General features: G+C 41.5%; 3 protein-coding genes across 3 annotated transcripts; all 3 read right to left on the reverse strand.

Moving 5' to 3' along the window:
• Nucleotides 1-227: 227 nt before the first annotated feature.
• On the reverse strand, nt 228-5647 carry LOC119340327 (myosin-17-like). Its single transcript, XM_037612227.1, has 15 exons — nt 5507-5647; nt 5176-5394; nt 4120-4659; nt 3495-3530; nt 3224-3394; nt 2085-2210; nt 1812-2000; nt 1593-1724; nt 1436-1506; nt 1256-1355; nt 1140-1196; nt 995-1051; nt 831-911; nt 673-755; nt 228-581 (listed from the first exon to the last, which is right to left on the reverse strand). The coding sequence occupies exons 1-15, from the start codon at nt 5642-5644 to the stop codon at nt 431-433; spliced, it is 2151 nt and encodes a 716-aa protein (XP_037468124.1). The 5' UTR covers nt 5645-5647; the 3' UTR covers nt 228-430.
• A 94-nt stretch (nt 5648-5741) lies between these two features.
• Nucleotides 5742-6654, reverse strand: LOC119340328 (cysteine-rich receptor-like protein kinase 37). The gene is made up of 3 exons (XM_037612228.1): nt 6462-6654; nt 6135-6387; nt 5742-5964 (listed from the first exon to the last, which is right to left on the reverse strand). Exons 1-3 carry the CDS (start codon nt 6573-6575, stop codon nt 5945-5947), a joined length of 387 nt encoding a protein of 128 aa, XP_037468125.1. The 5' UTR covers nt 6576-6654; the 3' UTR covers nt 5742-5944.
• A 3473-nt stretch (nt 6655-10127) lies between these two features.
• Nucleotides 10128-12907, reverse strand: LOC119339994 (transmembrane protein 258-like). The gene is made up of 4 exons (XM_037611901.1): nt 12760-12907; nt 12571-12671; nt 10495-10573; nt 10128-10405 (listed from the first exon to the last, which is right to left on the reverse strand). Exons 1-4 carry the CDS (start codon nt 12760-12762, stop codon nt 10358-10360), a joined length of 231 nt encoding a protein of 76 aa, XP_037467798.1. The 5' UTR covers nt 12763-12907; the 3' UTR covers nt 10128-10357.
• Between the last annotated feature and the right edge of the window lie 1018 nt (nt 12908-13925).

Here is a 13925-nt window from a genome sequence, read left to right on the forward strand (position 1 = left end):
AGTATCAGCTCGCGACATTGGATTGTAGCAAGATATACAGCCGGTGTCCTCGTTGGAGATGCACTCCACTTCCTCCTTGGTAGTGGGCTGATATGTTCATGAACAACAGATTTCCAAGTATGACTTGGTTGGAAAGTGCATAACCATCTAGTGCTACGGAACAGAGTAGAACAACAAAGTTACTAGTAGTTCTCAGAAGGAACATATTTTCACCCTAGGCAGATGCAACGGCGGTATATACGTTTGTCTTGGTTACAAACATTCTCGATTGGGAGAACATGGCGTGCATTGAATGAAACAAATAACACGCCAACAACACAATTGTCACTGCAACTTATTCCAACTATGATCTTTGCAGTTCACAAGACAATGATGTATGAACGGCGATTTCCTTGGACACATTACATTTGGAAGAGAACAAGAGGTATTTTTAACTTTGGAGGGCCGGGCCGTCCAGTTTGTCCTTTGTTTTGTGTAGGAAGTTAAAGCAAGGATGCTCCAGGACCAAAGGCGGCATATCAACATCTGTTACCTCGAATTTCTGCGCACACTTCTGAAGGTCATGCAGCGAAAATGGAATGCTGCAATGAGATGTGCCGTGAACAATAAACATTTGTGAGCAGGCTTTAAGAAAACAGAGTGACTTGTTGAACATGGAAGAGGAAAATAAACCTTCCATCAGCATCAAATAAGAAAGGAACGACCACTCCATTTTCTGATTCTTCAGTCATAATTGTTTTCATACTTGTGATTACCTGCAGTTTGTTTTCTTTTGTCAGAAATATGTGAAACTTGAACAGACTGGCAAATTACTAACTAGAACAGGCTACCTCTGACGAAACTGTTTGGGTGCCAAATTTATCATCCCGATACATCGTACTGATACGGTATATCTGTGCTATGCTAAGGACCTGAAAGTTTGTAAAACGAGTGATAAGTTGTCCAATAGGTGTTGATGAGTGACTAAACTTAACTGATTGCAAATACCACTTACAGGGCACAAATCGTTGGTGATCTCTTCCAGTGTTTTCTTTGGCTTTTCAATAATAACCTAATGCTAATATTCGTTAGATTATCCAATGTTTACCCATAAAATTGCAAATCAAACACCCCATCCCTCGGACAGCACCGGCACTTACAAGGAATTCAACAGCCTGCCTAATGTGCTTCAGTTCTTCCCAGGAACAGCCTGCATACTATGTGTACCATATCATTAGCATACAGATTAAAATGTCTAGAAAAAATTCATCCATACCTCTTCAGTCGCATCAATGATCCACTGTTCTAACTCTGCCAATCCAGCCTTGACATATTCTCCGTGGCTAAATGAACAGCACTCTCCTCGGAGAAGCACGCTACAAGATACAGAGTATCATAGGAGCCTTAAGGGGGAAAGTACAATGAAGCACAGAGCTCGGGAAGGATTAAATTTTACCTCATGAACAACTGGACATTAATGAATGAAAATATTTGACCGAACAGCTTGCAGATTAAGAATGAAGGAACCTGTACAATATCAATAGAGCACATGTCAGTGCGCATCGTTACTTAAAAGCATTATGCAATAACTCATTCATGCTTAGGTTACATACATAATTGGATTTCAAAACACCCAGGTAGTTTGTTATTATTTTCACAATACTCTGCCAATGGCCGATCTGCTGGGCCAAGACGTTTGCAACAGAAGCTCCATGAGTCCAACTTATGCGAGCTGTTCTCGGTGCCTGCAAAGAAAAGTGTCGGTAAAACAAAACCTTGAGGCTCACCTTTATTTTATACATCAAATAATTTCTAGTACAATTTGTTCATACCTGAATGCAATGACCAAGAAATGGAGATATCTCTCTCTTCAAATTGTCTCTTATCATTCGATACGTCTTCTCAAGGTAAGCTGTGAGCTGTTGCTTGAAAAGCAGAGCAGGATGGGCTTCAATAGCTTGCTGGAGATTGATCTTTTTGATCATACCAAATATACTGCTTTGTGGTGAATCTCCAGTTCTCTTATGTTTTCACAAACAATGAACAGACATGTCTTCAGCGAAATAAACGAGAGTAAGAAACTGGAAAGAAGAAAGATGTGTTACCATGAACCGTTGTCTCTGAGGAGCTGCTGCACTTGATTCGGATGTTCGTTGCATAAGTCGGAGTAACGCGAATGAATTGGAGAGCCAATATGCAACTGTTTCGTTATTATCCTGGTCCTGTAGAAACTAAAGAAGTAGAACGTAATTAAACAGCATGGGCAAGGTAATGAACGCTATTCACATAATTAGCATGTTGTGTGAAAAAAAAAAACATAATTAGCATGCAATCAATATCCTACCTAATATCATCATGCGATTAATATTCTTCCAAATATCAACGTGTATTGCACTTACGCATTTACTAGTAACTGGCGATAATAGAACAGGCATATCATCATGTTGCCAGGTGTGCTACAGTGCTTAACGTGGGCAAGGTAATGAACCGAACTTGCTGAGTTTTTACAGTTCCCTTAAATCAGAAATGGTGCAAACAAGACTCGGACGTCTGCAAACACATGAAGTTGTCTGACTTTTCATCCTGCCACATGGGATAATTTTTGATGTGTCTGCTAAAGGAAATGCATTAATATCAACAAGATACAATTACACCTTGCCTCTGCACCAACATGATATCAAGAGCTAGTCAAGATACCGAGGATACACATATACACAGCCAAAGTATTAACAAAGAAAGAAAAAAAGCAATCAATGGAACAACTGCAGCAAATATCAGCATCAGCCAGCAATGATGGCACCCTAAAGTAATAGGAGAGGTGCTCCAACAATGACCCCGAGATTCGCCAACACGTATGCGTCCAGGGCCACCTCAATGCTCCAGCCGTGAGGGCTCCTACTGCACAAGGAGGCGAGCCCGACGTCGCCATCCACCAGGCAGGCTTTGCCCATGGCTTCCTCCAGCAGCGGCGAGGTGCGCGGGAAGCCAAACTAAGCATGAGTAGAATAACTTATTCTACACCCCTAGTAAGAAGTGTACAAAATATATTAATCTTTCGAATACAGTTTTACTACCACTGTAGTAAATTAGTGACTTGGATAGTTTTTTTTCTTCTGAATTACCACTTTGTGTACACATTTTTACTAAATTTTGTATACAATTTTATTAGAGGTGTAGAATAAGTATTCTACACTCACACTTAGTGTATTCGAATATTACGACTAAAAATGAGGTTTGAGACTACCTCTAGTGCACTCCCAATTAAGTGAATAATACGGTCAAAGGATGAGGTCGTCTGTGACTCAAAAGTTCTCCACTGAACAAAACATTTATATATGAGAACTGCAGCAATGGGCTTTCCCGCACAATACCCAAGGTCTTTTTCCAAACATTCAACCAGCGTGTATTCATTATCCTACAGAAAGGTTAGCATCAGTCCATCAGATATACATGGGCGCAGAACAGATTTAAACAAAAACAAATATTCTGTTATATAGTAATGGCAGGAGGAAAACCTTGTCAGAAATGTTTGGTCTTCCTAGAAGTTTTCCCTGGAGATACAAACAGATTCAAAGAGGTGAGAGAGAGACAGAGTCATCAGGCAATCATCTACAACAAGAGGGCCAGAGTCATTAGGCACAAATATAATGACTTTTGAGTACTGCAGCAGATTTGCTTGCTTCAGAGAGGTGACGGAGACATGCAGACAGAAGGTAAAGAAGCTTCACACTGATAATGGGATGGAATTATGTTCTAATGAGTTGGAATTGTATTGCGGACTACATGTGCTATTTTTTGTTTGTAGCGACAACTGGTTATGTGAGGTTACTTCCATTGCTCTATCCATTTAGAAAATAACTCATGACTTCACCAAGCAGACACTCAGTTTTGAAGTGAAGCATGAAGAGAAGCCAAACTCTCAGAAGGTTTTAGATGGCAAAGGTTTTGCTGAAACTTTCAGATTCGTGTATTTCCGTCTTCACCGATGTACCCCACCCTCATTTGTACATCTCATGTTTCTACCTCATTTGATCATGACATGCTTAATTAATGCAAGACATCATCATCCTAATGCTTTATTTTATTCGCAATCTATGGGAGAGTCAGAGGGGCTTGAAAATTCTGTTCAAAGGAATTTACCTGAGAGCCTTCAGACTGCTGCGGATTCAATGTTCCTTGGACTGCAGGTACATGAATAACCGGCAACTTTACCTTGTGCACCACACTGATTGGCATTTTGTCAAAAGTCTGTCCAGGGATAGGCTTAGATGTCACTCTATCCTCCCTCACCATGACTGCAGGCACATGAATAACCGCCAACTTTACCTTGTGCACCACACTGATTGGCATTTTGTCGAATGTCTGTCCAGGGATAGGCTTAGATGTCACTCTATCCTCCCTCACTATGATGCTTTGTACAAGGAATTGATCATTGCACTGCAACTCCCCTCTCGTTTCCATTGTTACAACTAAATAAGTCATCTCCCGTGGCAACAGGAATCTGCCAGCCGGTTCAATGCAGTACTTGTTTGTTGCCCCCGTAACCTTAAAATGAAATGCAATACATTCATTTGTTTTATTAGTTAGCTTTACGAGGCAACGGATCTGCTTGTCTGAATCCAAGCTAAAGCTGAGCTCCAAGGGGTGGATATCAAGCAACTCTCTTGGGCCGGACCTAATCTGCATATACAGAAGAACTCCTGGCATTAATGATACAGTAAATGATGTTATGATCAACTTCGTTTGAAGAGATTAATTAGACCACTTCTTGTTAGCACTTCCACATTAGTCCACGATCTAGATGCAAATACTGAAATATAATTCATCCGTTTCTTTGACAAATGTCATTCTGGCTCCAAGTTTTATTCCTAATTATATTTCATTCCACAATTTCGAGATAATTGTGTATCTTCTCTTTTGTCTACCACTATACCACTCTTCTGGGCTCTCTGGCTATTGCCAACATCATTTATTGTAGACTAGCAAGACGACACATACAAAAAGTAATACTCCCTCCGTCCCAAAATAAGTGTCTCAACTTTGTACAAGCTCTAGTACAAATTTGTACTAAGCTCAAGACACTTATTTTGGGACGGAGGGAGTATATGCCTAATACTGGGCTCTCTGTCTACCACTACGGAGTAACGTTTTAAACTTTTAGGCAAAAAGCATGTGTTGCCGGTCAAGTGATTGTACCTGGGCTGCCGTTGGCGTTACCTCATTGCTAACATTGCAATCCATACCTCCCAATCCTTGAAGCATCTTGATGACTTTAGTGATTGTAGGTCTTTTAGCCCGTGAAGGATTCATGCATTTTAGACCTACCTGAATGCATCTCCTTATTTGTAGGCAATCTGTCTCTAAGGATGTATACCCTGGTGCTTTCTGCAGCGTATCTCTCCATTTTTCAAGCTCCTGTGGAATCAGAAAATGATTGTTAGCATCTTCATACAATAATAAATGTACTTCCCGGAGTGTTCAAGAAAAAAAAAACTCTATCTTGAAAAGTGAAAAGGATTTCACTTACAGTCTCAATGAATTCCTCCAAAGGAGGAATATTATCTGGGTACTTCCTTTCTCCTGTTACTACCTCCAAGATTATTACACCCAGACTGAATATATCTGACATAGTTCCGAGTATACCTTGTAGGTATTCTGGGGGCATGTATCCTCTGCAAACAAAATAGTATAATCGTTGAAGTGTTAAGATAACTTAAACGAAATAGATTATCATGCAGCATTTCACTTACAATGTCCCGTTAACTTCCATAGTGCACACAGTTCCTTGTTGATCAAGAAGACGTGACAGACCAAATTCTGCAAGTTTGGGCTCCAAAGCATCATTGAGCAGTAAGTTAGCGGGTTTTAGATCTAAGTGAATGATAGGCCCGTCAGTTTGCTCGTGAAGGTACTGTAAACCACTGCAGGTCCCCTCAATTATTTTGTAGCGTGTGTGCCAATCAAGTCAAGAAGATTTATCTGAATCTTTAACCAAAAGGAGAGCCTTCGTCAATTGTTATCTGAGAATCTATCATGGATGTGCTATACATAATATATGAAAGGACTTAAATAATCTATTGTATACTATCCTTTCACATTCATTAAAATACTGAATGAAAAGAAGAAAAATACAGGACATCACACAATTACTGTACCTGAAAGAAACTCGTCAAGACTTCCATTAGGCAGATACTCCAGGCAAAGCAAACTTTCTGCCTTCCCAGCAAAAACGTATTTCCAATTGAGAGGGAAGTGTTCGTTTTCTATTTCATAGCAGTAGCCTACTAATCGTACTATATTTGGATGCTCAAGTCTCATCAGAAGATCAACCTCATTCTCAAATTGCTTTTGTGACATTGGGTTCAAAAGCTTCTTCACAGCAACTATTTCCCCATTCGGTTGCACGCCCTGTTGAAGTTATGTTGTTAGCATGAATATATGGTTTTGTATCAACTGTAATTTCAGCAAAACTATAAGCTCACCTCATATACCACACCGAAACCACCTTTCCCAAGTACTCGCGAGAAGTTCTTTGTGATATCTTTTAAGTATTGTAATGGCAATTTGTGTGGTTTTGAACCACAGTCACCATCCATCTTGATTTTCAGAATGCCCAAACAGTGTTACATATAACAGCAAACGGGCTTGTATTGACTAGAGGGCACAGTGCCTTCGATAATTCATGGTCCGCAACCTGTTAGCCAAAGAGTTCTCTTGAACAAGATAACTTGACAACAAAATACAATAATGACACTAGCTACAAAATACACTTTTTATGTGCTCTTTGTCGACTTAGAATATAAAACTACTTCCCAGATGACTAATGAATATGTAGCTAGTAGCTTGCAAATCTGATAGTAAGACACCATGCAAGCTGAATCTGGAATGAACATGCCTATGCAGCTAGAAATTTGAAGGCATGGTTTTTTTTTTCCTTCTTTTTTCGAGGGAAATTTCAGACACGGCTTTTTTTTAGCATACTCAAGATATGATCTATAAGACTAAAGATAGTGAATGGTGATGAACTGATAACAGTATATGGCTCAACCCACTTTTGGATCTGGGGAACTAAGAGGCACATTCTGAAGGATGCAAATGAGAACATTAACTAGCATGCATAAACGATAAGTACTGCCCATTATGCTAAGGAGCATGTTGGTGAAGTAGAGAAGAGATTACAACCAACCTAGAGAAGGCCCTGCATGTTTCCAGATATGCCGATCGTGGAAAGCGTGGATTAGCTGCAATGGAACTAATCTGAAAGAGGTGAAGAGACAGCGTTAACTGGAGATCAGAGCAGAGAACATGTAGGGAACCCGATCACGTGATGCCCGTGGGCGTAAACTAATAGCCCCATATATAAACAATGATGACCGCGCTGCGGTCAAACAATACTCGTTCAGAATATTTTTTTGCTATCACTGTGCTACACTAGGGCAGCATATTGTGGAACCTAGAGAACTGTTGCGGTTTACTTGCAATGTTAATCGTGGAAGTGAGGATTAGCCGCAAGCCTGCATATGGGACCAATCACGTAGAGAAGAGGCAGAGACAAGATTTTTCCCTAGGGTGGTCATGCTTAGTCTTTGATGGAATTTTGCTGAGTTTAATTGGTGCAATTAACTGCTCATAGTAGTAATGTTTTTGCAAATGAGCTGAGTGACCATGAGACCATCCCCTGGCTACGCCCCATTGAGCCACCGTTGAAGCAAGCAGGGAGAGGGGATCATTGGGAGTGGTTTGCTCGTTTCTTTAAGGCAAAAGACCCAGATTCCCAGAAGAAGGCACTACATGACATCTTGCCGTAATTCTTTTTTGCCGACGACTTCAGATAATAAGACATGCAATCGGGCCATGTGTTGATGCCGACCTTTCGACGGAATCATCATCGCCAACGAACAGCACCTTGCCATGACGCCCGGAAGGCCGGAACTACACGCTACAGAAGTTGGAGCTCCCTATTCTAGAGGTTCAGGAGGGAGACGCCGGGAATTCGAGTCATGCAGAGGCTGTAGCCACCGTCTATCAACTCGAGCACAACTTTTTACCAGTACACCAGGTACATCAATCATCGATATATATTTATAGCTCTGATGCGTATTCTATGCAGAGAAGAAGACCGTGACCAGCTTCATGATCCCTAGTGGGTGAGATCTCTAGTCGGTGGCCAGTGGCCACATGGAAAATTTATTCCGCCCGTTGGAGGTGAGATCTGGGTGGGAAATTTTATTTGGCACAAATCAAACCACCCCTTTTATATATACTACTCCCTCCGTCTTAAAATTCTTGTCTTAGATTTGTCTAGATACAGATGTATCTAATACTAAAATGTAACTTGATACATCCGTATTTAGATAAATTTAAGACAAGAATTTTGGGACGAAGGGAGTACTATAGTACACAATTTTTTGAATTCGGACTAGCTATCCATCAAGATTCATGAGCAACTATGAGCCATTGATTTGTTCTAGAAGATGAATATCCACCGTTTATCAGTACCACACCCAAGTGATCGAACGGTTCAAGTTTCCTGGATTCGCTCTGTACAAACACGCGCCAACATGACTCCACGAACCACGATCTTTCTGGAACACTCGCGGCACCGAATGCTACCACACACCACACGTGCTGGTGCAAATTAAAGTCTGCTATTTTGGATCTGTGGCTATTTTGAACTTCATTGCTCAATGACGGGAGATCTGGAATATCTAGCAAACAACGATTTTGTCAAATCGATGGGTGAACATATACTCCCTTCATCTTAAAATATACTCCCTCCGTTCCTAAATATTTGTCTTTCTAGAAATCTCAACAAGTGACTACATACGAAGCAAAATGAGTGAATCTACACTCTAAAATATGTCTATATACATCTGTATGTAATAATTCATTTGAAATGTTTAAAAGACAAATATTTAGGAACGGAGGGAGTAAGACATTAAGCTTTTACAAGTCAAAGGACTCGACATCGTTTGTATCAACCGAATTCCAAATGCAGCACCTTGACAATCCTTTCTCAAAATCCAACAAATTAAATGATGAAGTCACTTTTTCGCAAAAAAGAAAAAGTGAAAAACACGTGCATAGCACGTGCCTTCTACTAGTATCGATAAAGGATGGCACAAATCAAACCGCCCCTGGAAGAGGATCTCTAGCTTGGGAGTTAGTTCGAACTCCAAGTCTCCAACCAAGGGGGCAGGAGGAGAGAGGGCAGAGCAATCTCCGAAGCAAGAGAAATTTGAAGCCAGCATAGTGTATTTTACTCTTCATATCTCCAAGCCGGTGAAGCCAGTAGCTGTTTCTTTTTTTGGGCCTCTTTGGATTGTGGGATTTTTAAAACGTAGGAGTAGGAAAAGCAAAGGATTTTTAGATGCCATGTACTGTAAATTCCTACATGATTTCAAAACACAGGAATTTTGTCAGAGATGCCCATGGATGTTGCACAGGAAACAAACACATGAATTTTGAAGGAACGAGAGAAGAGAGAGGTAAGAGTGGATTGGATTGGACTTTCTCAAAGGAAAAATAAAACAGTGCTGCTACACACATGACAGATTATGGACGACTTCCACAGGATGAAGCACATCAAGCCATCTATGCATTGAGCAAAAGTGAACAACACCGTTGAATACTCCATCCTGCGGAGTTCGTCCGGCTACTGTCGTCCACACAGTAGTTTCGAAATAAAAGGAGGTTTGAGCTCATGTTGAGATTCGTATGGCATAGGAGGCATAGGAATGGAGCTTCCACAGGAGAAATTCATATGGATTGAAATCCTTCAAAATTCCTTCAATCCAAAGAGGCACTTTATCTTGACTCTCAGCATGCGGTCATCGATCACATCCACACATAGTCGTGTGCTTAGATGTCTACAAGTCGCTGCCATTAAACAAGCCATCTTGAAGAAAAAAAGATTATATCTCCTTTCCTACATTATTCCTAAATACCTGTCATTTTGTACCAATACTCCACTTATAAATATAAATATTGATGCTTGCACAGTCTCCATATTTTGCCTCAAATTCACCCCGGTTTCTCCAGGTTATGTTGTGGAAACGGTAACTGAAGTGTATTCAGTGCATACCTTCTCCTTAAATCTTAACCATTGAAAAGAAATGTGGTCGTACTGCGTATTATGAAACAAAAAATTGAAGGATTGATGTGGCTTATGTCCCATAACTAATAATGGAAATGAAGTTGTGGACGGATAACATGATAGAGATTCCAGAACAGGTTCAACAACATTGGTTGAATTTTGATGTCACTCGCCTATTATAAAAATCATGTCCATGTGGGACTGCATATTCTCCAGGAAGCAACACAATTTCAGGGGCATGTGACACATCCTAGCTAGAACTACGCATGTAGAGGCCAATTGTCAGACATAAACACCGCTTGCAAGGAGCACGAAGAGAGATCCAAAGCCCTGTGAAACAATCAACAAGCTAACTTAGATGTGCATCAACCACCCTATACGGAATTGTGAAACAGCCAACAGTCTTTCAAGGGGCATACCAGGAAGACGGAAGCAATGGACGCTGTGACAATCTCCTTTGCTAAACTACGGTTCCGCCTTGAAGTCGTGGCTTCATAACTGAAATGGACAAATTTGCTGGTTAGGTTTTTGTGTGCCTGAATTGCAAGTGCTGAAGTAATTGGTCAACTTCAATAATTTAAGGCTTGAGCTAACACCTCTGTTAAGTAATCAGTTTGACATTACCTCCAGATTTCATTTGTATACTTCCTAATCAGCTATATCCCGAGTAAAACCAGACCTATGCCTACCAGCACCACAAACAAAATAGATATTTAATCACCGCGCTGAAAATTATTCCCATCATGAACTGAGTTCAGTTTTGAAATGAAGGATTTTCGGATTTCAGTTCTAGGAATATTTCCTAATATGGTATTACCTGTGAGGTTCTTTATATTAACAGAATGAGGCCATCAAAATTCATATGGATTGAGTTCTTAACCACCAGTTCCATTCCTCATAGTAAAGTTCTTTTTTCCTTTGTGCTAATTCCAGTAGGGTTTAGCAGGTCATGACATCCAATTCTCATGTTTTTCCTATTTCTATTTTTTTCCCTGAATTCCAAGGGCTCCATTGATTCATAGGATAGGAAAAATGGATGATTGACATGCCCTGCCCATTTGAATCACATGGAATTGCAAAACAAAGGTATTGGCATAGGTGTGCGTTCGATGGAAGCTTAGGAATTTCTCCAAAAGCTGGGGAAAGTTCCAAAGCAATGATCCTAAGGATTGCATTCCTACAAATCAAACAACACATATGGGAAAGATTCCATAGGATCACAATCCTATGCAAATCCTGTAAAACTGTAATAGGTGACCCTGTTTCTTATGTTTAGGTAAGCATAGCAATAATGTGCAATACATACTGGTTGGTTAAGAGCCTTAGAGCCAATGATTTTTTTATCACAGTTTCTGGAAATAACCATAACTTGGAACTGTTACCATCAAATTGGCAGGGATAAAGACTAGCCAGCTAGGACATATTACTCTAAGTTGCATAATGGAACATACTCCCTCCGTCCGGAAATACTTGTCATCAAAATGAATAAAAGGGGATGTATCTAGATGTATTTTAGTTCTAGATACATCCCTTTTTGTCCATTTTGATGACAAGTATTTTCGGACGGAGGGAGTACTAAATAACAGGTCTAACCAAGTTTTCTCTTTGTTCCGGAGTTAGACACACTGATAAAAAGTGAAATTCGATGTGTGTTATTTTTATTTTTAAAGAGAAAATGCAATCAGAAGTTTTTGCTACCTTTCACCTGTTTGGGTATGCACTACAAGCTCATTGAATTTAATTGCTCTGATTCACAACAGTGTCCTATTATCGCCTTTTAATTTAGGTAGTATATGACTGATAATATAATAAAGTAATACACACGAAATGTATCAATAGGCAGCAACAAGAACAAGAATCATTCCATTCCACGGGAAAAAAGAAGCGAAAGTAAAAGTGGTCCGAGTAAATCCAAACAAGTGTTCAATGTGAGCCCAATTGTTCTGTTCAAGCAGGTTATGTGATAAGTAATTGTTCTGTTCTAGCAGGTCATGTGATATGTAATTGTTCTGTTCTAGCAGCCCAATTATAATAATCTAACCTATCCAGGAACTCCAAACCAAGTGTTCAATGCGAGCAAATCCTTTTCCTGACAAGCAGAAAAATTGGTGCAAGGGTTACTGAACTCAGTCCACAGGGAACTTCAAACAAACCTAGGCCCATCTATCCAACCTGAAGCCACCAAGGTAAGCCCATCCGTGACATCTGCCATGCAGGATCCAAAACGCTACTGAGCAGTGAAAATAAGCCAAAGACGATACAGCCTAAACTCATCCTGGCTGGGTTTCTCCCTCAGAGGATGTTACCACTTCGAGCTAATTATTTAGCGGCACAACAAAGTAGCACATCAGATCCCTTACCCCAACCCGCGTATGGACCAATTCCGCTAGGTCCGAAACACACGCAGCCGCTAGGCGCATCAGATCGGATCAGGCCATCGATCTGCATGAATCGCGCGAGGAGCTGGGGAGATCGGAATCGGGTAGACGACTTACATGAAGAAGGATGCGGTGAGCATGAGGCCGACGGAGACCATGACGACGGCCAGCGTCGGGTACCATTCCACCGGCACGGGGCTGGAGATCGCCTTGGCCGCCTGCGAGAACATCACCGACGGCGCTTTAGAACCTCGCGAAACCCTGGAGGGCCTAGATCACCAGAGGGGCTAGGGTTTATGAGCTTACCATCTCGCCGGATCTGAGCTGACGCTGCTTGTCGTCGTCGCCTGCCGGCTAGTCGTGTCGTCTCCGCCGCGACGAACTGTTGTGGTCTGGTGGGCAGAGGACAGAGAGTAAGAGAAGGCTTGAAATTGTGGAGGCGTAAGGATTTTCTTGGGCCGTCAGTTCCGGCTGCAGAAAATGGCCTACGAGATGCTCTGGGCCCCGAGCCCAAGAATTTGTGGATGGAATTTGAAAACCGGCTTGCCACGGCTCAGCCCAATTTCTATTCAGCACAAGCCGCGGCATTCCTCGCATTAAGCGAGAGAGGGTAACTCTCGCGTCAAGCTACAGTATCAGGTCGACCCACTAGCGCGCACAAGGGATCGATCATGGGATCTTCAGGGTTGCACCACAGCAATGCTAACCCTTGCATTGTGTTTACGTTCTTGTATGATAGGTAGAGTGCACCGTATTACTCTTTCCGTTCGGAATTATTTGTTTCGGAAATGAATGTATCTAGAACTAAAATATGTCTAGATACATCCATTTCTGCGACAAATTATTCCGAACGGAGGGAGTAGAAAGGAAAAGAGTCGGTTTTTATTTCTTTATTTCTTTGGTTTTCATTTTTTTTCTGGATTTTCCATTTGTTTCTTCACTTTTTTTCATTTTTCTTTTTCTTTGGTTTATTTTGTTTCTTTTTCGGTTTTCATTTTTTTTAGTTTTTCCTTTGTTTCTTTTTGTTTTTGTCAGAATCGGGCTCCGGAGACCCAAGAAAGGTTCGAACTCTGGGGTGCGCTCGCTGAACCTCGCCAAGCCCCGACTTGCGATCCACTACTTCATGGCGATGCTCCGGCGCGCTCGAGCGAGAGGAAAGATGAACAAAAGACACGACAGTTTACCCAGGTCCGGGCCACATGGCGGTCTAAGACCGTGCTCCTACTTTGTGGTTGGATTGCCTCGCGAGGGAGGATGAGTATGAGAGTACAAGGGAGATGAGTGGCCTCGGGAGGGTCTAGAAATCGATCCCTCTCTACGGCGGCACCCTGTCCCTACTTATACTGGCCTTGGTCCTCTTCCTCCGAAAACGCTAGGCGGGAAGGGTTGCCACAACGACCAGTTTGAAGGGGGATAGGAGTACAACTTATCCTCACTAAAGGTGGTCTTCGCGTGCTAAAGCTTCCTGCATT

Source organism: Triticum dicoccoides, chromosome 7B (genome assembly GCF_002162155.2).
Source record: "Triticum dicoccoides isolate Atlit2015 ecotype Zavitan chromosome 7B, WEW_v2.0, whole genome shotgun sequence".
Taxonomy (NCBI): Eukaryota; Viridiplantae; Streptophyta; class Magnoliopsida; order Poales; family Poaceae; genus Triticum; species Triticum dicoccoides.